This window comes from Aethina tumida, chromosome 1 (genome assembly GCF_024364675.1).
Source record: "Aethina tumida isolate Nest 87 chromosome 1, icAetTumi1.1, whole genome shotgun sequence".
Classification (NCBI taxonomy): domain Eukaryota; kingdom Metazoa; phylum Arthropoda; class Insecta; order Coleoptera; family Nitidulidae; genus Aethina; species Aethina tumida.
In genome coordinates this window covers 75,352,833-75,380,129 of record NC_065435.1, presented here as the reverse complement: position 1 = coordinate 75,380,129, position 27,297 = coordinate 75,352,833, and the positions used below count along the sequence as shown (strand labels likewise).

General features: G+C 30.6%; 2 protein-coding genes across 3 annotated transcripts; both read left to right on the top strand.

Moving 5' to 3' along the window:
• The first annotated feature begins 2,304 nt into the window (after positions 1-2,304).
• On the top strand, positions 2,305-4,816 carry LOC126264552 (uncharacterized). Its single transcript, XM_049962982.1, has 2 exons — positions 2,305-2,324; positions 4,373-4,816. The coding sequence occupies exons 1-2, from the start codon at positions 2,322-2,324 to the stop codon at positions 4,772-4,774; spliced, it is 405 nt and encodes a 134-aa protein (XP_049818939.1). The 5' UTR covers positions 2,305-2,321; the 3' UTR covers positions 4,775-4,816.
• Positions 4,817-15,108: 10,292 nt separating this feature from the next.
• On the top strand, positions 15,109-22,014 carry LOC109601545 (basic proline-rich protein). 2 transcript variants are annotated; one of them, XM_049962909.1, is made up of 6 exons: positions 15,109-15,150; positions 18,614-18,766; positions 18,955-19,203; positions 19,768-20,037; positions 20,240-20,389; positions 20,455-22,014. In XM_049962909.1, the coding sequence occupies exons 1-6, from the start codon at positions 15,148-15,150 to the stop codon at positions 21,841-21,843; spliced, it is 2,214 nt and encodes a 737-aa protein (XP_049818866.1). In that variant the 5' UTR covers positions 15,109-15,147; the 3' UTR covers positions 21,844-22,014. The 2 variants fall into 2 exon arrangements, with proteins under 2 accessions (XP_049818866.1, XP_049818863.1); XM_049962906.1 differs by having other exon boundaries at positions 18,955-20,037.
• The last annotated feature ends 5,283 nt before the right edge of the window (positions 22,015-27,297 follow it).

The window sequence follows — 27,297 nt, the reverse complement described above, 5'->3', positions numbered from 1 at the left end:
TAAATACTATAAATTAACCATAATCCGTTTTAATCGTCTCAGACACTCTTTTCTAATAATTTAGATATTATATATTGCCTATAACCAGAGGTACATATGATGCCAATTGAATAATTATTTACCTTGGAGTAAATTGACTAGTTTTATGTACACGCCGCACCTGAAAACATTTTATTATCGTAAAGAAATTGTGCCTAAGAAACATCCAATAAAATTGTTTAGTTTTATTTTTGTTCTAATGAGTCATTTTTCCTATGCCCGAAACGTTAATGTATTCCATACAAATTGAAAAGGTCTGTAACCTACCTTGTCGCCGTACAGGTGTAATTCGTAAATCTATGTAAATTTAATCGATTGAATAAATATTTATTATTATTGTTTTTTCTCGGATTGCATCATTGTAGACCGCCACCGAAATATGAAATCTGTAATTAATAAGCATTGAAAAAAAACCTTCCTATTCATAAATCATTTATTGGATGTGATAAAAAACAGATTGTTCATTGTTTTTTCACTTGTAAAATCGTAATGCAGTAATTTAGTTTTGATTGTTATTGACCTTTAAATACCACTCTGGATTGGCACGAATTCATTTATCATTTTACTTGCAATTAATAAAACGTGGTTAATTATCATATTTATTTCAGTGCTCAATAAAAAGTATGAATTATAAAACTGTTTGCGTTATAAATATTATAAATAGTTAATATAGGTGGGACTTTTATGACTTTGCGGGAGGAATTATCGATTCTGGACTGATAGAGAAATCTTGCGGTCGTAAAAGCAACTGACGCAAAATACGATAATGAGTAATACACGTTTAATTACAATTCTCTAAGTCCATTTGTTTTAAAATTCGTTGCGAAACCAGTGTCAAGTGTTGATGCGAATCATGTAACAAACACTTTTCGTCTTATTTACATTTCGACAGTGCAAATTTTAAAATGCGTTTAAATGTCGATAAATTCATGGATAAGGTTGCTTTACATAAATATTGTCATATTTTGAAATCATAACATTGACACCATTTTTACATGTATTGTCCTTCGTAGAATCAATATGTAATTTGTTGAAGAAGATAACTAACATACGTTTAATTGATGAACACCACTTTAATATAATATTAAATAAGAAAATGACTAATCTTTATCTTATTTTATCGAAAAGTACTTATTGCAATGTCAAGAAAAACATTTTTTTTGAATATGCATGAACATTGAAAGTATAAAAACAATGAATTAGAATTTTAATCGATCATTAATAATTTTTTATATAAAATACGTGATTTAAACTAGTGTAAAATTTAATATTAGAAACAATAAAATCACACTATTAACCTCGAAAAATTTTATTGCCATTTTTATTAAAAATGCAACTAAAACACGAAGCGTGAGAACTATCTGGTATTTAAATTTCAGTCCATTAATAACACATCCAAGATAACAATTAAATTAAATCTATATTTTGACATATACGCACAGATGAATTAATTAACTCAATACAACTTGCTATATTTCCTAAATAATGATTCAATTTTGTTATTTTACTTAATCGATAGAGATGAAAACACCCCCGTATTTTTATTTATAATGATTTTAATGAATAATATCTCAACACATAGGTAATAAGAAATTTTATGCCATAAAAATCATATCACAATGATATAACATACGAGTAGTATATTCTTGTTCACTTCTTACTTTTTCTTAAATAATTATTCAATTTTGTTATGCTCCTTAATCGATAATTTGGCCTTTTTGAAATAAGGACGCCCCCGTAATTTTATTTATAATTCGATTTTGATGAATATTATCTCAACAGATATGAAATAAAAAACCCTATGCTACAAAAAACGTATCACAGTGTATCACTCATATAATTTTTCATAATAAAAATAAATAATAATAATAATATTGTTTTTATAAAATATAAAATAATGAAACGGTAAACTTACTTTTGTTATAAAAATACCCTAATCGCCTTTTGTTCTCAATTTTTGACATGATACAGAACACAATTTTTATGACACGAATATGTTATTGCCAGGGGTGTTTTAATCTTAAATGAGCCACACTGTATAATATCAATTTAGTTGCAAATAACTTTTGGGTTTTCCCAAAACAAAACGATTCTATGTGACACGAAATAAATTTGAAATTAACAAAAAATGAATAAAATTAACGGCAATTGTAACGGTTCGTGTGAACTTTTTTTTGGGGATTGTCGTAATGAAGGAACAAAGTTGTGGGAGGTGGAGTTAATAAATACGGTGTCGTTTAATCACATTCCCGCATTGTTGTGATCCGAGAGCGAAGCCGAAGATGGTTAGTAAGCGGGTGCATCATACTTAGCCTCCGGCTATCATTTTATTTGCTGTTTTTGCGAAACGCGTCGTGACATTTCGTTTTACTAATTATTTTTCTACATGCTTGTGGGTTTTGTGATGGTGTTGTGTTTGGATGCTAATGTTCAAGATGTGGTGATAATTCTTTAGGAAAAATTAATTTTCCTTATTTCAGATGTATTTTTATATATTTTCATCTCTAATTTTATTTAGCAAAATTTCCAATGTATAGAATTTTATTACATTTAAAAATTAAAGTTTTTAATTCAAAATTTAACTACTATATATAAAATATGTCTAGTTAATAATAATAATATTGACATTATTATCAATAAATTTTTTATTAATATTGAAATTATTCATTTTTTAATTTGTACAAATTAATATGTAATTTTTTTCAGATTTTTCTATACATACTTTTTGATTAATAATTCAAAATTATATATAAAATATATCTAATTATTAATAATTATTTAAAATAATAATAAATAAAATTTATACTTATTTAAAATCTTAAAATTATTCACTATTTTTTAGTTTATTCAAATTAATCTCTAAATTTTATAATAACATTATCAATAAATTTTTTATTAATTTTGGGTTTTTTTTAATTTACACAAATTAATCTAATTTTTTCCAGATTTTTCTATACATACATTTTGATTAATAATTCAAAATTATGTATAAAATTTATCTAATTATTAATAATCTTAATTTATAAATTATTAATAATAATAATAAATAAAATTTATATTTATTTAAAATCTTAAAATTATTCACTATTTTTTAGTTTGTTCAAATTAATCTCTAAATTTTACGATAACTTAACTTGCTTTCTAATACACAACAATGTAATATATTATGTAAATTGTAAAAGTTTATAGTTAAATCTATATTGGCGATATTACATATTACTTAAAAGTAATTATTAATTGAGTATGAGTTAATTACAGTTGATTACAATTAAAATTATCGAATAAAATTTTGCATCTTAAATTTAACATTTTTCTTTATGCAAATTAAGCTGACAAATATTTTGGTACCACTAGTACAATAATAATCCCATAAATAATTTAAAATTTTTAGAATTCATCAGTTAACAAACCAGTTTTTTCTTATGCATTTAAAGTAAATTTTGATAATTAAAAACTTCAAAAACAGTTAGTCATGTATTATTTCATTCAAATAAATTTTTGAATAACTTGTTTTAGTAAAAAAAACTAATACGATAAAAGTCACTAATTAACTATGTAATTTAAAAGGTAAGTTTTATTCAAAACAATCAAGGTTTAAAAACGTGACATTGATTGACGCCTTTGCCTAAAATATAAATAAAAATTGAGCGATGTATTATTTTAATTCAAAACATGATTTTAACAGAAGGTCGTTCACTAAACTTTATCAGTTGTGAACATAATTATGAATCCTTTGCGTCATAATAATTATTTAATTAACTGACAGGTAAATTTATTGGTGAATTTAAATTGTTCATTGGACGTTTACGAAAATAATATCTAGTAACGAATTCATAAGCTTTAATTATAGTTGTTCTTTAAAATTAATAATAACTTGTTTATAATATATTAATTAGATTTTAAAATTTACTTCTACATCATGTACGGATAAAGGACTAACATTATTATAATTTACCATGAGATATAATTATAAATAGTTGCTATTAATTTATCAATGATTTTCAATAAATAATTGAGAAGGAAGAAAGAAGTTTCTTAACAACATTTAAATGCAAATGTTTGTTTTCATAGAGGATAAAGATATTAAAGATGTTTGTTTGTTCAATTAAATTAGGTGTTATTTATGTTAGTTAACATTTGAACGATTCCATTTAATTGTGTTCAAGGTATTAACATTTACCAGTGAGCATTTCTGTCATTCACAACCGATGTACATCACGTTTCTCCAATATTTATAGTCAGTAAGCTAGAATTAACCATACAACACCTTGATCGTCCCTTTTACCACTTCGCCTCCAGTCATTCCATTAAAACCAACACATTCTTTTACCAGAAATACGTTGCTGTGGTCCTTCTAATCATCACCGCGGTGATCGCTTTACCGGCCAAAGTGAAACTCGACTCCGAAGATGTGGAAGTCGAAATAGCACCGTCCGTGCTAAGGAGCAAACGGCGCTTCGAATATCTTCCCCCGGTCAATCACATTACGACAAGAAGACCGAGGACCTCGACGAACGGTTTAACATATTTGCCGCCGGCCGAACCCACGTCGACGTTCAGGCCTATGACGCCGCCCAGAAGACCGGACATGCCGCCACCGAGGAAGTACATGGAAGTTAGCACCAGGTACTACAATTACACTACGGTCACATATAAATATACGACCACCACACCCAGGACGACCACCCCCTATTTCTATGACAAGCCGCAGGTGCGGTTCGAGGAGGGAAAATAAAGATATTTATGCCTTTTTGTTTAATAAAATTTTAGAAAATTACGTTGCGTTTTTTTTTGTTTGTGCATTTTTGTGCTAAAATTATAGTATTAAATATTTATATTAAAAACAATAATGAACAATACAATTTTTTAGTTAAAAATTTGTTTACAAATATATAGGTAAAATTAATTTTACATTAAAGTGGATTATTAATTAATTAATTTAACATAAAATAATATTTACAGATAATAAAACATTTATTAATTTAAAATAATTGTTAGGGCATTTATTATGACAAGAAAATTGAAAAGGAGATCGTGACGTGAAATGTAATTAGATATTACACAAACTTTTAAGTTTAAATATTAACTATTTAATTAAATAATTTATTATTAATTAAAAAAGTTTAATAATAAATAATATTTAAATAACAATACACTTAAACGTTAATAGTTTTCCATTAGTTCTAATGTGAAATATCATCAACGCATAAACAATTCAATTAATTCCTGACATTTAAACATCAATTAAAATATTTTACATAAATTTTAATATATCTTACAGAATATATTGCTCTATTTATTATCATAATTTATTCACTCTACAACAAATTAATTTAAATTATTGGTAATTAAATTAAGATAGCGTAAAAGTGTATTTCGAGTTGCATATACACTGCTTCAAGAAATTTACGCACTACAGCAATAATAATTGATCATTTTTAATTTTTTTCTTAAAATGAGAAATATAAAGGACATACTGTTTAATTTCGAATTATCTTGAAGAAAACATACAAATAATTTAGTTAAAAAAAAGAAAAATGGAAAAATTAATAAAACTAGATTTTCATATAGCTTAGTGAATTCTATTACAGCTTCACTTTTTATCTGAGCATACTTAAAATTAGCGTTCCTTTTGATCCAAATTTTGTGTTTGTTTTTTTTTCTTTAATTTATTGTTACACAAGCATATTGTAAACGATTAAGTTATTTTAATGTAGAATCATGAAATGTTTTCTAGTAATCCAAATATATATATAGAAAAAAACTATTCAATATACGAGCCCTGTCCCAGTTGGACTAACTAATAAAAATAGTTTTTTTGAAATTTAGCAAATTATTAAAAATTTCGGCAAGGGGACTCTTCCAAATTCTTGGGACGGTTTGGATAGTCTTTTAATAATCTCCCAATCGTGTCCCAGGTATGCCCGATGTGATTAAGATCTGGACTGTGGGCTGACCTGTCCAGAATACCCATTTCAACGAAAGTAAGATAAGTTTGGACCATATGAACAGCGTGCTCATGCAGCATTATCTTGCATTAGTAAAAAAATTAGGTCAATATAAAGATCATATGGCACGACATATTATTTCAGAAAGTCCAAAATTTAACGCTTAGCATTAAGATTACTACTATTTAACATAATTAAGTCGATATGTGCGTTTAGCAAAATGCCTTCCCCTCATCCATAAAGAGAACTAGTTTCCAATTCGTTTCTACTTAACTTAAGTGCTCTCTAGCAAAAGGCCGGGCTCTGTGATGATTTTCGGTTAATATCGAGCCACGAGCAGGAACACTGGTTTGTAAATTACCTCCCCTAAGATTTGTTGAATTCATTCAGTACTTATTCGAACCACTTTTACGTTTTTTAACTGTGATATTAACATTCTGAAACGTCGTATTTAAAGACGAAAGTCCTAAAAAACGATCTTGGGTAGGAGTCTGACGTCTTGTGGTTAGATCACCAGCCTCCTAGTACCGTTGTAATTATATGTATACACCAAATATTTCGGTTATGCTGTGGTAATTCTAAAATTTTTTCACCAAAAAACAGCTTGAGCACACTCATATCAAGTTAAATTTCTAGACTGGTGTTACATATTGACGAAATACGAACATTAATTAATTATACACTTTTTTCAAAATTAATAAAACAGTTTGCTATTTCATTTGCCAAGATTTTTTATTTCAAATACTACGTTGATTCCTTGGGTCGGTATATTTATGCAATAAATATTTTGTATTGTAAAATTGGTTGCATACAATAATAAAGAGAGAGTGGAAATTTGAAATTATTAAAAATTATAAACCTTAAAGATATCAACAAATCATCGAGTTAAATTTGTCGTAAAACAACCGAAACAATCTGATAAACTTGCCATTATGCAAATTAATTATTAACAACATTCCACTTTGAATTTTTCACGATTGTCGCGTTTTAGAACGAAGACCCGGATTTGAACTGTGAGTAAATGACCTTTTGAGTTTTTATTATTAATAGTCTGTGAATTAATGTGTTTTATTAATTTTAAGAACTATTTTCTTGAGAACTTTTGGTGACCAATAATTGGAATATTTATATTAATATTCTTCCGTTTTACTATATCAATTTTAAAGATTTAAATAGGATTTTCTTTAATCTACTCGATTTATATCTACGATGAAAAATTCCGAATTCTAATTCGATGACCGGAACGAAAATGTCAAGGATGATTCTTATTAGATGAACCATTTACATATGCCCGAATCACTGTTTTACACCTTAATATTTTGACATGATCATCAGTTCTAACAAGAATCAATAAGAGTCGTTATAAAATCTATTTTTAAATTCGTAATTTATTCCATAGTAATTGAAAAATGTTTTTAGTGACAGCAACATTATATCTATGAAGACTTTTAATTAATTAAAATATTTTCAAAACAAGAATACAAAATTCAAAACAAAAAATATATAATATAATTGTTGTTAATGACGATATCAGGAAACTAGTAAAATTAAAATTATTGAAAATATATTTTTGAATGTCCTTTTTTTGTTATTCTATTATAATAATGTTGTTATTGTTATAAAAATGTGAAGCTAGATAAAATTTCATAACGTCTTTCATAGTTTTTAATTTAAGACTCCTAAAAAGAAACGGGATTAATTACACAATAATTATTCAATAAATTAATTATTATTCGCTTAGGTAATTCCCAAATAGTCTTTCAAAGAAAGAATTCATCTCATAGTCTCACATCCTTCTTTAATATTCAATATGTCAATTGAATTATTTAAATGTCTCACATTAAAATCAGTACCGAAGTAAATTATCTTACAAGGTAAACATTGAAATCATCTCATTGGTATGTCAGTAAACCGATTTATCAATTAAAAACGGTACACAACACTTTTGGTTTCGCGCTCGCCGTTTCACTTTTACCGTCCGCAAAAAAAGTGATGATACCAAATAAAAAACTCGTTTGATCAAATCCAGTTTTGGTAATACGAACATTTTTTCGCGTCCGTTTTTGATTTTAATACAGATTAATGTCACAAAATTATATAACTTGTGTGGAATCCGGTAAATTATTGGACGAAACATTCCCTCATTAAGTTATAAACGGACGGCTTTTTTGTTTTTGTAAGACATGAAGAAAAAACGTTAATGTGCATCGCTTTTAATAATGTCAACCAGTTCGGAAATTAATCAATCAGAACGTTTTAATGGTGCAAGGATAAACGCAGACGCGTCTTCATATCATCAATATCACTACGAAATGTGTTTTCACGGCCAGAACGTATTATTATTAATAGTTTTGAATAATTGTGCGTTCGTTATGGAGATTAGAAAATGTCACGTTGCCCAACGCAACGATCCAAGTCAAGGATTCTTTTCTAGTAGGTGAAAATGCTCCAAAATTCAAAAAATCTTGCCCACACTCGTTTTAACACAAATCCATAGAAGGAACGGTGGTAATGCGTAAGATTAGCGTATTCCTCCTTTTCCCTAACGAAAGTTGTTACCACGTTTCGTAATCCTATTTTATCGCACACACTTGTAAATACTTAATTATTATACAAGTACGTGTTATATAAATATATTGATAATTAATTAATCATGTTTGAATTCCCATTTCAGACTAGTTGTGGAGGTCAGACGAAAATTTCGAGGATGATTTTAACCACCGGCTAAAGTTTTGTTCAAATAACAATGTGTGAAATTGCGAAATTCATATTTGGAAATTTAGTTTTGTAACAGTGACAATTTTTTTAATCTGATTTCTGAACATCGGTTTAATATTCGAATTATAACAATGACTAATAATCGCAAGGAATTTTGTGTTTGTTTTTCTCTTTAATTTATTGTTACACCATTAAGTTGTTTCAATGTAAAAGCTTGTAATGTTTTCTAGTAATCCAAATATATATTCGAAAAAAATTATTCTAATAAAAATAGTTTTTTTGAAATTTAGCATATTATAGGAAAATTTACTAAAATCAGTAAAGTTTTCGATTCTATAGGAAACATTTATTTGCTTTTGTGCTTAGTAAATAATTAACATTTATTTGCTTTGTGATTAATTATATTTCTACTTAGTTCTACTTACTTAACAAAAAAAGAAAAATGTTAAGAAATCCCTAATATTGTTAATATTGGTTTCTTGTTTTTTTTTCTTTAAGGTATCTCAAACAAGTGTGTATTCAGTATTTGTCACAATTTGTTTTATTCACTAATTTAATGCCTAGAGTACGAAGAAGAAATGATTTTAGCCAATAAAGCGAGTTTGATAGAGTGGCGTTTGAACAGAAATGTGATTATTGTGATACGATGTTGACAGTCATGGTGTGAAGAGGATAGAAGAGGTAGATAAAGAGGTTCCGAAAGACCCAGAGCTACCACAGAGTCACAAAACTACCATCTTAAATAATTTTCTCTAAGGGACAGGATGAGTTCAACGGGGGTAATTGCTCATGAATTTTTTGCCGATGAAGGTAGACCAATTGTAATTTGATCTGTCTTTCAGCAAACCATAGGAGCTAACGTAGAGACTGGTGTATGGAACGTCAACATTGGGATGAGGAATGGAATTATATTGTGTTTAGTGATGAATCGCGCTTTTGCTTGGGCATGCACGATGGTTGTGCGTTAGCTGTGGAGAGTTTAGTTCACAATACTATGGGTTTAATGGTATGGGGTGTTACTGCTCATGGTTTAGTTTTCATTAATGGCGATATGACATCCCAGCGATATGTGGATGGAGCTTTATTTTATTCCTTGCATAAGAAGAGATCTCGGACTAATTTTTCAGCTAGATAATGCTCCTCCACATATTGCCAGGAATACATTAATCTTCCTAGAAGCCTCCCATGTGAATTTACTGCTTTGGCTACTCAGATCTTCAGACTTTTCCCCAATCGAAAATGTGTGGGATATGATAGGGCGACGCTTAAAGAATTTACAGCGCCTTCCACTTAATGAACTAAGATGTCAGATTCAGTTCGCCTGGGATGAGATATCACAAGAAAATGTGTCAATGAGTGTCTTAATCAAAGAGGGGTCTGACCCATTATTAGCTTCTGACAATTTATGCTTTAAGATTTTTATTTAATTAATAATAGGTTAATATTTTTCTAAAAAAAAATGGAATAAATCAATTATATCATAGTGCTACCTAATATTTGGCACTCTTCGGAAGTAAAATTATTCCAAATTTTTTGGAGACGAACACACAACTCTTGAATGGTTCAGAACTTTTCCCTTCATGATATTTATGAAAATATTTAAAAAAATAATAACATGTAGATAGACGAACAATAGCATATTAAAAAAATGTTTGCTTATCATGATATAAATTCACAAATTTCATGTTTTCATTGGTTGTGCCAACTTCACTGAGACAGGACTCGTATGTTTACGATACAATATGTTATAATATATTATTGTTCAATCCAATAAATAATATTATTTAAAAAAACAATTTTCGAATTAAAAAAAATATATATTTTTATTTTATTAGTTGTTCTATAATGACAACTCAAAGATTTTAATAAATTTCACATATAATATAGTAGGAAGAAAATGTTAATAACGGTTGGGCTGAAAAGTTCGTAGGCTAGCATAGAAAAAATATATTTTTTTTTTGATAGTTTTTGATTTTATTATTGAATATAATTGCCATCGAGGGCATCGTTTCAGATTGATACACTTTTTCCAGCGATTTTTCAACTTTTTAATCCTGTCCGAAAATTAAAAAAATAATTTTCCGGAAGGTCCGCAAAATACTCCTCCGGGAACTGAATTTTTTATTGATCTTATCATCTTTTGAGGTTTGGGAAGAGATAATAGGCCGATGGAGCTAAAATAATATGGATGGGGAAGCCGGCGCATTGTCTTGCAAAAACAATTTTTTTTTCGCTTCATGTGAGGCCGTTTCGCAGCGATTTCGGAATTCAATCGTTCCAATAATGCGCAGTAATACTCCCTGTTGATGTTTTTTTCTTTTTCGAGGTAGTCCACGAAGATTATGCCATGACAATCCCATCGGTTAGCACGTCATTTCGGTAGAAGTTGATTGATAACAAGTTTACTTTACGGATGAGTCTAGTTCTTGCATGTACATTTGCGATAGATGGGTTCGACGGCCAAATGCCCAATATAACTTACTAAATACTGCCTTATTTAGCGGAGGCGCAGTTATGGCGTGGAGAGCCATTTCGTTAACAGCACATACCGACATACTTGTGTTAAATAATGCTCGAGCACACACACTGCTCATGTGGTCTACAACTACCTTGCTTCCGTGAGAATTGGTACTATGGTCTGACTGGGCTTGCGGACTCGAACATCTCTGGATTATGCTTGAGAGTTGATTAAAGAACCATCCAAGGACTTGGATGAAGTGGAACGTCTTCTGATCGACATTTCATTCAGGACAATTAGAAAGGAAAAACATTTTAATGTAAAAATACATTCATAGTTTATACCTGTATATTTCTTATTTTCAGAAAAAATTAACAATAATCAATTATATTTGCGTGGTACATTAATATCTTGGAATAGTGTTTGTACCAAAAAGTATAGAGAACCGATCAAATTTGCATTAGAAAAATCCATTATTTGAAATTATGAGAATAACATTGATCATTTTTTTTAAACATTTGTCTCCGTTTTTTAGACACTTGTTTGAAAAATAATATTAGTTCAGTTTTGAGGAACTTGGGAGAGTATTATTGGTCGAAATTTAACTCTTTTAACATCAGAATGGCGATGAGATTAAACCTCCATTCTTGTTGGCATAGAAGGTTGTGTTGACGGAGGATGTGGACTCAAGGCTCATCAAAAAATTCTATGAGGTGCAATCCGGAGAGCTATTTAACATGCTCTATCAATCTTCCGATATGGATAAACTAAATTTACCTAAATGATGGTTATTTAATAAGTCGGGTATTAGTTTTAAAAAAATATAGGTGGGTGTAACCAGTTAAAATTTGTGAAAAAAAGAAAGGACCAATGACGACCTCCAACAATTCATACATTTAAATTGATCAGATCCTACTTTCGGAACAATCATCTTGGATTTTCTAGTGCTCAAAAATTAAATGATACGAGTGTATTTAAAGTGATTTAATAATTATAACTACAAGTTACGTTAGTTCGGTTTTTCACGGTTAGTTTATATAAGGGCAAGAGACCAAAATTTGATTCATATATGTTTTAAAGAAAAAATACTTTGTGTGAATAACTGATTGTTCTAGCACAACTCAATAAAGGTAGCTGGAAAAAGGTACTTACATTTTAGAACACATGTTTATGTAAAAATATCTTATTTTGACCCAAAGAATATGCTTTTAAAATAACTGTCAATAATTATTGTTTATAATCACCTGGCATGTCCTCCTCCCAATAGCCTTATCACCACAGTAATTAAATTCCGGTGAATATATTCAAATAACTCATTTCAGCTTCTAATTAATGAGGAATATAACCTAGAAGAGAGTTTAGGAAATGTATTTGTGCATTAGTACATATAATATGGCAGTTTTTCTCTTGTTTATGGGAAAAAATGTACAATAATTTTAAATGACTCGCAAGATCGTGTGTCTTTTTCCATTGAGCTTCCGCAAAAACAGTATAAGGTACTGAGATGGGTTCACAAATTTTTTTATTAAACTGTAAAAATTTTGTAATAAAAATGTGCAGTTTTTTTTTTCATGTAAATTAGTGCAATTTTGCCATTGATTATCAATTTTTTAAGCACATTTAAACTATAGGTATTATTTTCATTTGACGTAATTCTTAATTTTTTGTAATATTTTATTTTTTTGTATAATTAAATTTTGAAAAAAGCAAAAATTTTAATACTCTAAATATTAATAATTTAGTTGGAAAAAAGGTATACAGTTTATCATATTTTTAATATAATCATTTCATAATTATATATTATTAAACATTGTGGGTAAAATAATAAGAACGCAGGTACTGAATTAAAACATTATTTTTAAACTTTATAATAAAATAAATATATACTTATACAATTATTGAATTCTTCTTCAATCAAATCAAAAATTAACGAAAAAATGAGTTTGAAGGAACGTTATTACGAATGTCACATTTCTCATGCGGCCAATTGGTTTGGACAATAAAATAAGGGAATAATGTAATGTGCGGAAAATAATATTCAATTATAAAATTACTGTCAATATTAATTGATAAATATTAATACTTCGTTGAATGACCTCTATTTTTAAAGTTGACTACATATTTATTTGGCAAAAATGTCTGACTCTCCTCGACTGATATAGTGCACCAAACTCTCTTTACATCTTCCTACAATATTTGTTTATTAGGCCTTTTCTTAAAAATCCTTTCTTTTAAATATTTCCACACATTTTTATGGAATTTAAGTCTGAAGATTGTGACGGCCATGGTAATGTATCTATTGGATCTAGTATTGATGTTAGACCCAGTCGATTTTCTATTATAGACATGTGGTAAACGGATCTTTTAGTGTCTTTCTTCCAGTGCGTTTATCAAGTCTATGGCTCGTTTATTGTCATCGACATCTTGTGGTTTATTTGTTAAGTGTTGTTCTTTTAAAACTTTAGCAATGAGTTTTCTTTTAATTTCGCAATTGACGAATTATGCACCCGAGTTAATATAAATAGAAAATATCATAATATCAATGTATTATTTTAAACAATTATCTTTATAAAATTATACTCGTATTTTGACCTCAACCTTATTTTAAGTAAATTTTGACCATTTTTTGTTGAAGCGTGATTTACCTAAAATTTCTCGCAACACAAAAACGAATAAAAATATCATCAAAAATTATAATATAAATTTCATTATAAAAAAATCTTCAGACCATAATCAAATAAATAACCATAAATCATTTATGACCGTCTGGTTTTTATTGACGTGTTAATAACACCTATCAACATTGTTTCATTGAAAATTTGCCTAATATATTTACCTGTATGAGATGTATTTGAAAAAGAGATTTTAGACACAATCACAAACAAGACAAAGATGAAACTGAGGCAATAAATCGAAATCAAGGAAACACGAGGTGACCTTTAAACGAAAAAAAGCGCTTCAATTCTTCGATGATGAGATCGATAATATTCGAGATGACAAAACCTTGACAAATTCGGATGACATAACGAAATTATTATATGTATCTACTAATATTATATCATAAAAAAATGAAAATTATATATATGAATGGATAAATAAGAAGTAAACTGAAAAGATAGGAAGATTAATGATTAAAACTTGTTAATTTCAAATTTCGTTGTTTGTTTATGTGCATAAATTGCATCCGAACAGTTGTTTAGCATTTTACGACTTTATTCAACTATGCACCACAATATAAATTAAAGTTAACAACATAATTTGCATAATTTTAATTTTTGCCTTAATTGATTAAACAAATAAATACTCTAAAATTACTGATCAGTAAATAGTAAACAGTTATTATAGTAAGAAATTTTTAAAAATAGATCAAATTTAAGGTCTGAAACTGTAATAATACGAATATTTTTAGTAGATAATGGTAATAAGGAATTTAACTTGGAGACTTCAACGATAGATTAGAAAGAAAGTGTTAATCAAATATTTAGAGTTCAATTTGGTTAGTAATTTAATTTATTGTTTATATTTTATATTGTAGTGGTATCTTCTAAAAATTAGTTCAATTAATAAATTAGTTCGTAAATAATGTATATAAATAAATCAAATTACTTAATTTAGATTTTTAAATGTGTAATCGATTTTATTAGATTATTATTAAATTGTTGACTATTAATTGCACAACTATGTTTAATAATTAATTCGATGTTCAAAATAACAAAACTAAATAATTTAAGTAGGTGTAACATACATTTACCCCACACGAACTCAATTTTAAAGTAAAGTATTCTTTAACTATTTATAAAAATTACTTCCATAAAAAATCCTAAAAATATAACACAAAATAAGAAAAAATTAATTGAGTGGCACAGGTGGATCCCTCCAACAGGATCACCTTCGAAGGCACCGCGTATAAAAAGCCCCCGGATCGCGTCAGGCCTCAGTCACAAAGTGTTTTTAGTGTCAGTCGGAGATTAGGACATTGTAGCAATGGTAGGTAGCAAAAATCGAACGCGAACCCGATTTTGGACGTGCGTTTCTCTTGTGCGGACGCCACGCGCCAAACGATCCGCGCAGGATATGTTGAGACGGTGTGTGTGAAAAGTGGCCCGGTTTCATTTCGTTCACGGGGGAAACAGGAGGATATGCCAGTGAGATAAGGACGACGATTGATGATATATCAGTGATCGCGGTTGTTCTATTGTGGAAATGATATATCCTGCTGTTTCCTTTTGTGTCGGGCACTTTTTTAAAAGTGATTTTTAAATTGTGTTCAATATGTAGTCACAATTTAATTAAATAGAGGTTTTCCATTTTAAAAAAATTATCAAACCTTCCTTTTAGTTTTTATACAATTGAAATTATTTACAACTATGAATAAATGTTATTCTTTATTTTTTAAGAATTATTTCTTTCTAAAAAAATTAAAATCAATTTTTTTTTAAATATCTTTTTCATTATCGAAGTTTAAATTAATAAATGTTTAAAATCAAAATTAAATTTAAAACTTCAGCAGTAAATATTTTATTACGAAGGAAAATTTATGTGGATTATTTCAATAAAAATTATTATAACTTATATATAAGTTGTTATTTCCTGAAAATACAAATTTTGTCAAAATTAAAATGTTTTTTTAAATAATAAATCATAATAATATAAATTTCTTTGTTTGATTGTAACAAATCTAGTTTTTGTAAACTAAATTTAATTTTTGTGTTGTGAAATAGTTTTTATAGAACGGAAATTCATATATTTTTTAATAATAAATCACAATAAATAAATTTCTAATCATTTCAATTTTCGTAAAATAGTTTTTATATAATTGTGAATCTTATTAATAATGAATTTTACAGTTAGTTGATGTATTAAAGAAATTGTGATTTTATAATTAATAATGTTTATTCAAATTTTTAAGTATTTTTTGATAGTGAAACTCTCTCACTGAATACGAATTTTTAACTGACAAAATCAAATTTATTTTTAAAACATCTTTTAATAATAATGAAAATAATTTTTAATATTTTGTTAAAAACAAAATAATATTTCAACAATATATATTTCATTGTTGGAAGATATTTAAATAATTCGGTTGTTTTAAATAATTTTATAAATTATGAGAAAGTTATTATTTCCTGAAAATACTAATTTTGTCTGAATTAAAATGTTTTTTTTTTCATGATAAATCATCTTAATAAAAAATTTCTTTATTTGTTTGTAATCTAATTTTGTAAAATAAAATTTTGTAAATTAAGAATACTAATGTGTTACAGTTAGTTTATGTATTAACGAAATTGTGTTGCTATATTAATAACATTGTTTTTTCAATTTTTTATTTTTTGAAAACAAATTTAAAATATTTGACTTCAATTTTGTTGAAAATATCTGTTGTTTCTTTAGCGAAGTTAAAATAAACAAAAATTATTTGTAATATTTTATTGTTTGAATCAAAATTTAAATTAAAAAATATTTTAACATAACTTTCTGTAAATTAACATTTATTTTGTTGATTTTTATGTAAAAATTATTTTTAATAATATATTGTTGATAAGTTGATTACTCCCTGAAAATATATTTCTTGTTGGATTAAGAATAAATGACAAATAATTTCACAATTTCCAATAAATTCAATTTTTGCCTAATAAATTTAATTTTTGTGTTATTGTGAAATTATGTTCACTGTTAGTAAAATAAAATAAATAATTTTAATCTTTATAAAACAATTTATCTTATTAATAATTATTACAATTAGTTGATGTATTAAAGAAATTGTGATTCTATAATTGATATTGTGTATTCAAATTTTTATGTTTATAATTTGTGATGTTCACATCTTTTGAAAATGTAACTATAATTTGTTGTTTGTTTGATTTTGTTTAATTGTAGTAGTATCCTATTAGTAAAATAAAATATACAACACGATATTATATACATATTTACAAATATTTATTTAATAATACATTTTTATCTGATAATTAATTAGCGCATTAAAGAAGTTATGTTATTTATAAATTTAAAACTATTAATTTTAATTATGAATTACTAAACTAGTTACAAAACATGTCGACGTTCCAGCAACCAATTTAAAATATTGTAACAATATTGAAACCCAATACGATAGATAATTCCAAAAATAGATTTCTCAATTTGTTCATTTCACGGACAGAAAAGAAGATGTTACAGAAAAATTTCACACGCTACGCAATAACACAAATTTTCAATTCAAAAATCCACATATGACATTTGCAGACAAGGTAAAACAAATTTGATTAAACCAACCAGTTTTTTATGCTAAACCGAATCGATCTGTCGCAATCATCACGTATAAATGTAAAATTTATTATAATTATTACTAATAACGTTCAGCAGGACAAAAACGCCGATTAATGTAACAAACTGCGTTATTAATTAAGCCGTCGTAAACCAGAAGGGATTGCACACATCAAAATTTATTTGTATGTGTTTTATATTTAAATTGCGGTGAATATTAAACAGACCTCGATCGAGATGTGCGTATAATAATAACGGAGATGCGAGCAGAATTACAAAACTGCCATTTACTTATGTTATATAATTTGCATGGGTCAAATGTCGATGCAACCTGAAGTGATATAATTTAGAAAAATATTTATAATTGATTATAAACGAGCGGAGAAAGGCTTAAGTCTAATTGATAACTTATAATTTTCAGCAGGTGCGAAACGATGATGCAAAAATTGTTTCATCGGTGATTCAAACTATGAAAATATATTTATAAAAGTAATACAGTTATATTTATTTGCATTATAGTGCAGTAAATGCAAATGTGTGATGTTGCAATTTAATTTATTTATCAATGCAGTTTTAAAACGTTATTCTTGTTAGTGATTATTTGACTCAGTTAATTAACTTTTGCTTTCCGAAAAACGATTACAATAAATCATGTTCGTTACGCATATCGTTATATTTAAATTGAATTAATGAAACGAGAGAACATCAATATTAAAACTAAAAAAAAAAACATTTAGTAAAATGTCAGCATTCTTGAATTTTGATCTTGAAATCAACGTATTAATATCATCTCTAAACAGATGAATATTCGGGAGCTAATTTACATGTAAAATTAAGGTCAGGAATCGATGAGAAATTTGTTCAGGTGTGACGCAGGAATAACCTAAGAATGTGTTTTAATACTATTTGAATCAATGGCAATCGAATAGGAACTTGTTATAACTATTTTTATTGTCAAGAATCCATATAGGACAATATCCGGATCGGTATTGACTCATTCGCCCACTTTTTCTTGCAAAATCAATGGGATCATTATGTAAATTTAAATAATTTTTATCTATTATGAGCGTCTCATTGTTTTCAAAATTCATTCATTTTTATTCACGTTACGTTACGTACAACTTCTTTCAATTTGCTAAAAATGAGATTAGATATTAAATATACTTGTTCATCGTTTTTCTTTTTTTAGAAGTTGCTATTTGTCCTGGGTTTCCTGGCACCCTTAGTGCTAAACACACTGGCCCTGGATGAGTCCTCTTCTGTAGATAGGGTGAAGAGACAGTACTACTATCCCAAACCGGACATACCATTTCCACCGATCGAGACTAATGTCGTAGTCAAGGTACCTTCTTGAATTAGTAACAATATTTCTTTGTTTCTTCTCTCTTTTGTTTTCAATAGGAATACTAGTAATAAAAGTAGTTGTAGTACTAGTAGTAGTTTTCTATGCTTTTTGTGTGTATATCACAGCCCGCTTCATGTTATAGTAATGCAAGAATCATTAATCCAATTTTCTGTCTCACCTGACAGACGGCACCACCACCACCGTTGCCGCCGCCGAAACCGCAAGGATATTCCTATCCTAAGCCGGCGATTCCGTTTCCCACTTTTAATAAACCTAAGGTGATACCCCCTCCTCCATCAACAACTAGGAGACCCCCACCTCCACCAACTACCAGAAGACCACCCCCACCACCTCCTCCACCACCAACACCAAAACCACAAGGATATTCGTATCCAAAACCAGAAATTCCGTTTCCTACATTTCAAAAGCCTAAGGTAATTCCACCTCCTCCACCTCCACCGCCTCCAACTACCAGAAGACCACCACCACCACCTCCTCCACCACCAACACCAAAACCTCAAGGATATTCGTATCCTAAACCAGAAATTCCATTTCCTACATTTCAAAAGCCTAAGGTAATTCCACCTCCACCGCCTCCACCTCCTCCAACTACCAGAAGACCACCACCACCACCTCCTCCACCACCAACACCAAAACCACAAGGATATTCGTACCCTAAACCAGCAATTCCGTTTCCTACATTTCAAAAGCCTAAGGTGATTCCGCCCCCTCCACCACCTCCTCCACCAACTACCAGAAGACCACCACCACCACCTCCTCCACCACCAACACCAAAACCACAAGGATATTCGTACCCTAAACCAGCAATTCCGTTTCCTACATTTCAAAAGCCTAAGGTGATTCCGCCCCCTCCACCACCTCCTCCACCAACTACCAGGAGACCACCACCACCACCTCCTCCACCACCGGCGCCAAAACCACAAGGATATTCGTATCCAAAACCAGCAATTCCGTTTCCTACATTTCAAAAGCCTAAGGTGATTCCACCTCCTCCACCACCTCCTCCACCAACTACCAGGAGACCTCCACCACCTCCTCCACCACCAGCACCAAAACCACAAGGATATTCGTATCCTAAACCACAAATTCCATTTCCTACATTTCAAAAACCTAAAGTAATTCCACCTCCCCCACCACCACCACCGCCAACAACAACAAGGAGACCGCCTCCACCACCGCCGCCACCAACTCAAGGATACTCATATCCCAAGCCGATTATTCCATTCGAGACCATTCCAATTGTGAAGGTACTGTGAAACCGTTCAAGACACGGATGACATACTTTTACACTTCACACACTCCACAAACACTTGTACTAATAATAATAACAAGTAGTTTACTTTAAGAAATATTCTAATCAATTAATATTATGCTTTGCTTTACACTTTGAGTACACTTTCACTTTATATGTACATGTCCGTTGTTAAATATTGATTATATTTCATAAAGATCGAAACTCCAAGACCAACTCCAAGGCCAACCCCAAGACCAACTCCAAGGCCCACAACTAGGCCATCTCCACCACCTCCAGCTCCAGTGTTTAGTGGTTATCAATACCCAGTACCAAGCAATCCTCTAGTGATCACAGTGCCAACAAGGGTAAGTATTAAGCCGATTACAATTTAAAAGTTTTTTATGTAAATTTGAAATTCTAATTGTCTTAGCCGCCAACTCTCAGGACTACTAGACCTCCACCACCAACAACCAGACGTCCGCCACCACCACCACCCACGTATTTGCCTCCTACAACAAGACGTACTCCCCCACCCCCACCACCAACTCTAAGGACAACTAGACCACCACCACCGCCATCTACGTATCTTCCACCCCCAACCACAACTAGGAGACCACCTCCACCACCCACAAGACCACCACCACCACCACCGCCACCTACTTATCTTCCACCCCCAACTACAACTAGGCGACCACCTCCACCACCCACAAGACCACCTCCACCACCGCCACCTACTTATCTTCCACCCCCAACTACAACTAGAAGACCACCTCCACCACCCACGAGACCACCCCCACCTCCTCCACCAACTACTAGAAGAACTCCTCCACCACCACCAGTTGAAACTAGAACAGTCGTAAACACTTACTTACCACCTATTACTACTCCAAGGCCAACGACGACAACAAGGAGGACGACTCCACGTCCTCCACCACCACCACCAACATATTTACCTCCAACAACCAGGCCTCCACCACCCCCACCAACTTTAAGGACTACAAGACCTCCACCACCACCACCACCACCGACATATTTGCCACCCACAACGAGACGTACGCCTCCACCTCCACCACCACCTACTACTAGAAGGCCTGCTCCACCACCAGTGGAAACGAGAACAGTTGTAAATACATATTTGCCACCCAGAACTACACCAAGACCAACAACAACTACAAGGAGAACTACTCCAAAACCTCCACCACCACCACCCACATATTTACCACCAACAACTAGGCCTCCACCACCTCCACCAACTCTTAGGACAACCAGACCTCCACCCCCGCCACCTCCACCAACCTACCTACCACCCACAACAACAACAAGAAGACCGACAACTAGACCACCACCACCACCCCCACCAAGTTATCTCCCACCTGTAACAACAACAACAAGGAGGCCAACAACCAGACCACCTCCACCACCGCCACCACCAACTTACCTCCCGCCTACAACAACAACAACAACCAGGAGACCAACAACAAGGCCACCACCACCACCTCCTCCACCAGTAGAAACAAAAAATATCGTTCACGCTTACTTGCCACCAAGGGACTACTTGCCACCAAGCACACAAGGTCCCTTGTACTTGCCACCCCGTACTACAACCACCACATTCAGGCCCGTAGTCACCCCAACTAGGCCACCACCACCTCCGCCCAGGAAATACGTTCCGGTTCCGACAATTTCTTACACATATAAACCCGTCAGTTATTCCCCCACGGTACCGCTGCCAACTTTACCGCCCCCAAAACCAACTGGTTATGTTTACAACAAGCCCAGCATCGCTTTCACTTTACCGCCACCAGCACTTGCGGCTTAATTATGTGATTTAGCATATTTTTTTAGAATTTAATTGATTTAATGTAAATACGAGTAAGTTAATACTATACTGAGTATAGCTAAAATTCATAACAACATAGGCCAGATTAGACATAGTTTTTTTACAACGATTTTTTGTGTCCTATATAATAATAAAAAGTCATAAAAATTATACGGTGTTTTGTTTTCCAAAATTCTTAAATATACAAAGAATGTACTGCACTGCACCTCTTTTGAAATAGATAATTTGAATTTCCTAGATTAAATAGATTTAAAAATATTTTCAATACCTTTTACTTTAATTAGTAATATTATTTGAGATACAAATATTGTTCTTGACGGGCACAATATTAAATTTATTTTACTTTTATATATTTAATATACATAAAAAATAAATAACATTCCATTTCTCGTAAATTTCCAAAAAACGCAATTTGGGTATTTGATCACATTTTATTCGGATCATCCTTAATTTATCTGATGTTTAACATCGTAAAATGCCTCAAAAAAGACTTTCTTCTGAAGCTATTGCCACTATAATTGCAATTTTGGAACATGGCAATCTAAATTACTGGTAATGCCAATATTATTATATTAGTTTGTTTAATATTTATTGTTTAATTAATTCATTTTTTATTAAATCTTATTTTTATAATATATTTGTTGTAATATAATTAATGCCTTTGTTATTTTTGATAAATTATTCACTTCAAATATATATATATATATATATATATATATATATATATATATATATATATATATATATATGTTCATTTTTAACTTATACTACTTTTATTAGCAGTATATTTATGTTTTTCCACTTGGTTACATACGGATCGATTTTCGATTTGTATGATTTATTATACTTCTATAAATAAGAAGAGAGAAAATGACATCATAGCACTTTATGTGAAACACGGCGACGTATCAAGAATGTCCGATTATATTTTGTCTCACGAAACATCCTTGAGACGTCCTATTTAAGACTACGACATTGGGATCTAAATAAATCGTATTTAGGATCTCCTGGGGGCGTACTGTGATTGTAATGAATACGGTAATTTAATTTCCAAAGATGTTTTAACGATTGTACCTGTAGTTTGAAAGACTTGTTACTTGTTCCAAAAGTAGCGAATTTCACATAATCATTCTCGAAGCTATTCGACTTCACATCGATCAGTCACTAATCTTTGTTGCCGTTGTCCTCCGGTCGTCAGTTCTGCTGAACCTGACAGTTGCAAAAGTTGAGTTCGTAGCTGCGTGAAGAAGCGCAAATACAACTCGCTTTCGAGTACTGAACACAAATAAATCAAATATATTTACTGTTTTACTCCCTCCCCAAGATAGGCTCTTGCCGTGGCCCTGGGGCTCAGTACCACTCCATAAGCCAGTGGCAGTGCGAAGCAAACGGATCCAACTACAATTCCAATCCTTTCCCAGGCAGATCTCCGATCTTCCTCGATTGATTTTGTTCTTTCCGAACCAGTTGACAGGGGGCTGGTATCTTTCTCTGCCTTGCGTCTTCTGGTTCAGTAAACCTATGTATGCCTCGCATCTATGTCTTGTCATTCCTATATGAATTTTCATGTGTAACTAATTGACAAAAGGCTATTAAAATTATTAAGAGACACAAAATAAGGTCGTGAGAGACTGAAGTCTGTTATAATGTTAAGTATAAGTCTACAAATGGTGGTACTCTAGTTACTGTGGGTTGCGATCTCCTTAGTAGCGATTCTGCATTAACCAATAGGGCTGCTTGTTAAAAAGATGTTTTTCGGTTTTAACAACATTACTGCCAAATTCATCGTTACGTTTCTTTCGTTATTAAATCAGAATAATTTTTACTTAAATAAATCCTAAAGCAAAATAAATGTCTAATGTGACTGATTAAAGAAATAACACACATTTCAAAATATATATTTATTAAATTATTTATACATAATTTTAAAAAATAATACTTTGTTAGATATTCTTTGTTCATTATAACTGCCTGTAAACAACGACATATAGATTCAACAAAATATCAGCAACGGTTATTTGAAATTAGATTCCACGATTCTTCTATTAATAACCACAATTCTAATTAAATTTGACGGTTTTTGATATTTTAATCGATTTTAGTCGTTACATTATATTTCAACTAAATTTAGATCTAAAATTTTAACCAATTTTGAACAACTTCCAATATCTTTCAAAGTTTTTGTAATGCATCTACGGTATTGACTTTTATTTAGATGACGAATGTTTGTTTACTATCAGTTTCTATTCTACTGAATTTGAATTCATCTCTCCAAAGTATCCTTTGTGCAAATTTTAATCTTTTTCCAATATTATTTTTTGATATCAATGATGATTTCTTTATTGAAACAGATACTTGCAATGTTGTTCATTTTGTCGACGTCTAATTGTTTCACTAGTCACACTGATATTGTAAAACTCAATTAATTCATTCTTTATTTGAAGAAAGTATTTTCAATTGAGAGTATTGTTTCATATTTAATAATAACATAATAAATCATTTGTCAAGGGTGTATTTTTAGCAAAGTCAGCAATATTTAGACATTGATTTTTCATGATAATCATTATTTTTCTCTTCTCTGGAGTGCAACGTTCCTTTCTTCCCACTGTGTGATGTATTCATTAAAATACACACTACCACAATGTCGAGGGATAATTTAGTTTTTGGTTAAAAAAATAAGAGAATGTGGTCAAGGGTCAATTATTTGTTGTGTATTTATATATACATATATACATTTATATATTATTATTAGTACGACTACATTATCATTATTTTAGGGGCTTTACAATAACTAAAATATATCAATATTTTGTGGCGTAGCCTTTGGCTTCTATCACAGCTTGACATCTTTTAGGTAGACAATTTACCGGCCTCATATGTTTCTGTATTGTTTGCACAAGTTCTTGTTTGCTTTTGATGTTTTTTGTTCGGATGCGACGTTCTAATATTTCCCAAAAGTTGCTCATGAGGATTTAGAAATCATTCACTAATAATTTTAGACATGTGTTTGGAATCGTTGTCTTGTTGAAATATCCAACAAAGTGGCATCTCTTCCTCGGCAAATAGAGACATGGTGTTTTCTAGTATATCCCTGTATTGAAAACGATCCATTTTATATTCCACTTGAATCAAGGGTCAAACTGTGGATCGAAAAATGCATCCCCACTGTTCAGTTACTAGATTAAATTGTATCGAAATTTTCTTCGTGATTTATCTGGAAGTTTTGCAAGGATCTTTGAGGGAGAGCCTTTTTATAATTTTGTCTATCTTAGGAATGGTTTTTCGTGGACATTCTGGGCTGTGTCGATTTTTAACGCAACCTTGAGTGCAGAATTTACGAAAAATCTTTGAAATAGTACTCTAAGTATGTTTTTGCCACATTACATTGCGTTCGGCCACTTTCATAAAGTTCAACTACTCTTTTCCTGAATTGAAGTGAAAAGTAAACGTGTTTAGATATTACTACGTTGAAAGCGGCCGAAAATGTTAAGAATTTATGTACAACTGACCGCAAATAAAGTATATTGGGAGCAAAGAAAAAACGCAACGTCTGGATATAATTGATTTATTCCAATTTTTTTTAGAAAAATATTAACCAATTACAGAATAATAATTGATTAAAAATTAAACAAAAATATTAAAGCATAAATTATTGTGGTATCTGATCCTACACGAATTAAATCTGACGTCTTAATTCATTAAGACTCCGTGGAGGATGCTGTAAATTCTTTAAGCGTCGCCCCATCATATCTGACACATGTTCGATTAGGGAAAGGCCATGGCAGAAAATTCATATTCGAGGCTTCTAGGAAGTTACATTCCTGGCAATATGTGGACGGGCATTATCTTGCTGAAAATTTAGTCCCAGACCTCTTCTTGTGTAGAGATGAAAATAAGGCCACACATCATACACATATCACTGGGATGTCATATTGCCACTAACGAAACCTGAAGGTGACCTACTACCATAAATAATAAAACCCTACACCATTAAACCCATAGTGTAATCAATATGACTGGACAACAAAGCAAGGATCCACGTCGCCTTCTTAACACATGATCATGGTGCATACCCAAGTAAAAGCGTGGCACTAAACACAATGTGATTCCATTCTTTACCCCACTATTGACGTTCCCTCCACCAGTTACTATGTTGGCGTCTACGGTTTTCTGGTAGAAGTAAGTCCAAAAAAGGGCGATAAATCCGTAGGCCGAAAGACATTATTCGGAGCAATCACCCGCATTGTCCCTTAGGACCAATAGCTATGTGGTAGCTATAGTTCTTCCGGAACCTCTTGCGCTACCTCTTCTGATCTTTTCACTCCATGACTGCCAACATCTAAAATACTCACATTTCTGTTTAAATGCCACGTTATTTCTCGAAACGAAATTTCTGCTTCATCCAGGTCCACAATCAAATTCGCTTAATTGACTAAAATTATTTCTTTTTCCTACTCTAGACATGTTAAACATTTAGTATAAACAACTGAATAACACAAATTGTGACAAATACTAAGTACATGCCTTAAAGATTTAAAGAAGGAAGAACAAAAAACCGACAATACGTTTTCCAGTTGACTTGACAAATTTTACACATTTCTTATTTCAATAAGTAACTACTTGTTTACCAAATTTGATGAAAATATCTGAATGGGTGTTGCGTTTTTTTTACAGTTACAGTTAATATTCCATACTTTTTTCCCAAGTCAAGAAACGTTCCCTATAAAAAGATCAAAATAAAAAACGAAGAGAGGCAATACCAGTATACCGTACGATAAAAAAAAATTAGCAAATTTGTTTAACACTATTAAAACCGATATAAAAAATCCCAAGAGATTAAAATTGTATTTTTAAAAATATTCCATTTTTGTAACGACAAATAAAGCTTTTAAAATTATAAGGTTCATGAAACGTAACCTAAGAGAACTCAATAATGTGAAATGTCTCAATATTATTAATTGCACAATTGCTGTTAGTGTCTTCGAATATAATTGCTGTAATTATATGGTTTCCATTTTATACAATATTTCTTAAAATACTTGAAATAGTCCAAAATAAATTTTAAAGATTTTATGCATTTGAATTAAGCATTACTCGTAGGACCATTGTTTACGAAGATGTATGTACTACTCTTTAATCATGATAAGTTGACTCTTAGAACATTGTTACACGGTCAGATTTTTTGTTTGAATTATTGATTGGACTGGTTGGTGATTCTGAACTGCTATTCTGTGTACAGTTTCATGTTCCTGTAATTTATACCACAAGTTAACAGTTATTCCATATTAATAGACATAGAACTAACTACAGTACAAACTCACCACTTGAACATGTTTGTTTTACTAATATTTGTGAATTTAGATATATATATATATATATATATACATATATATATATATATATATATATATATATATATATATATATATATAC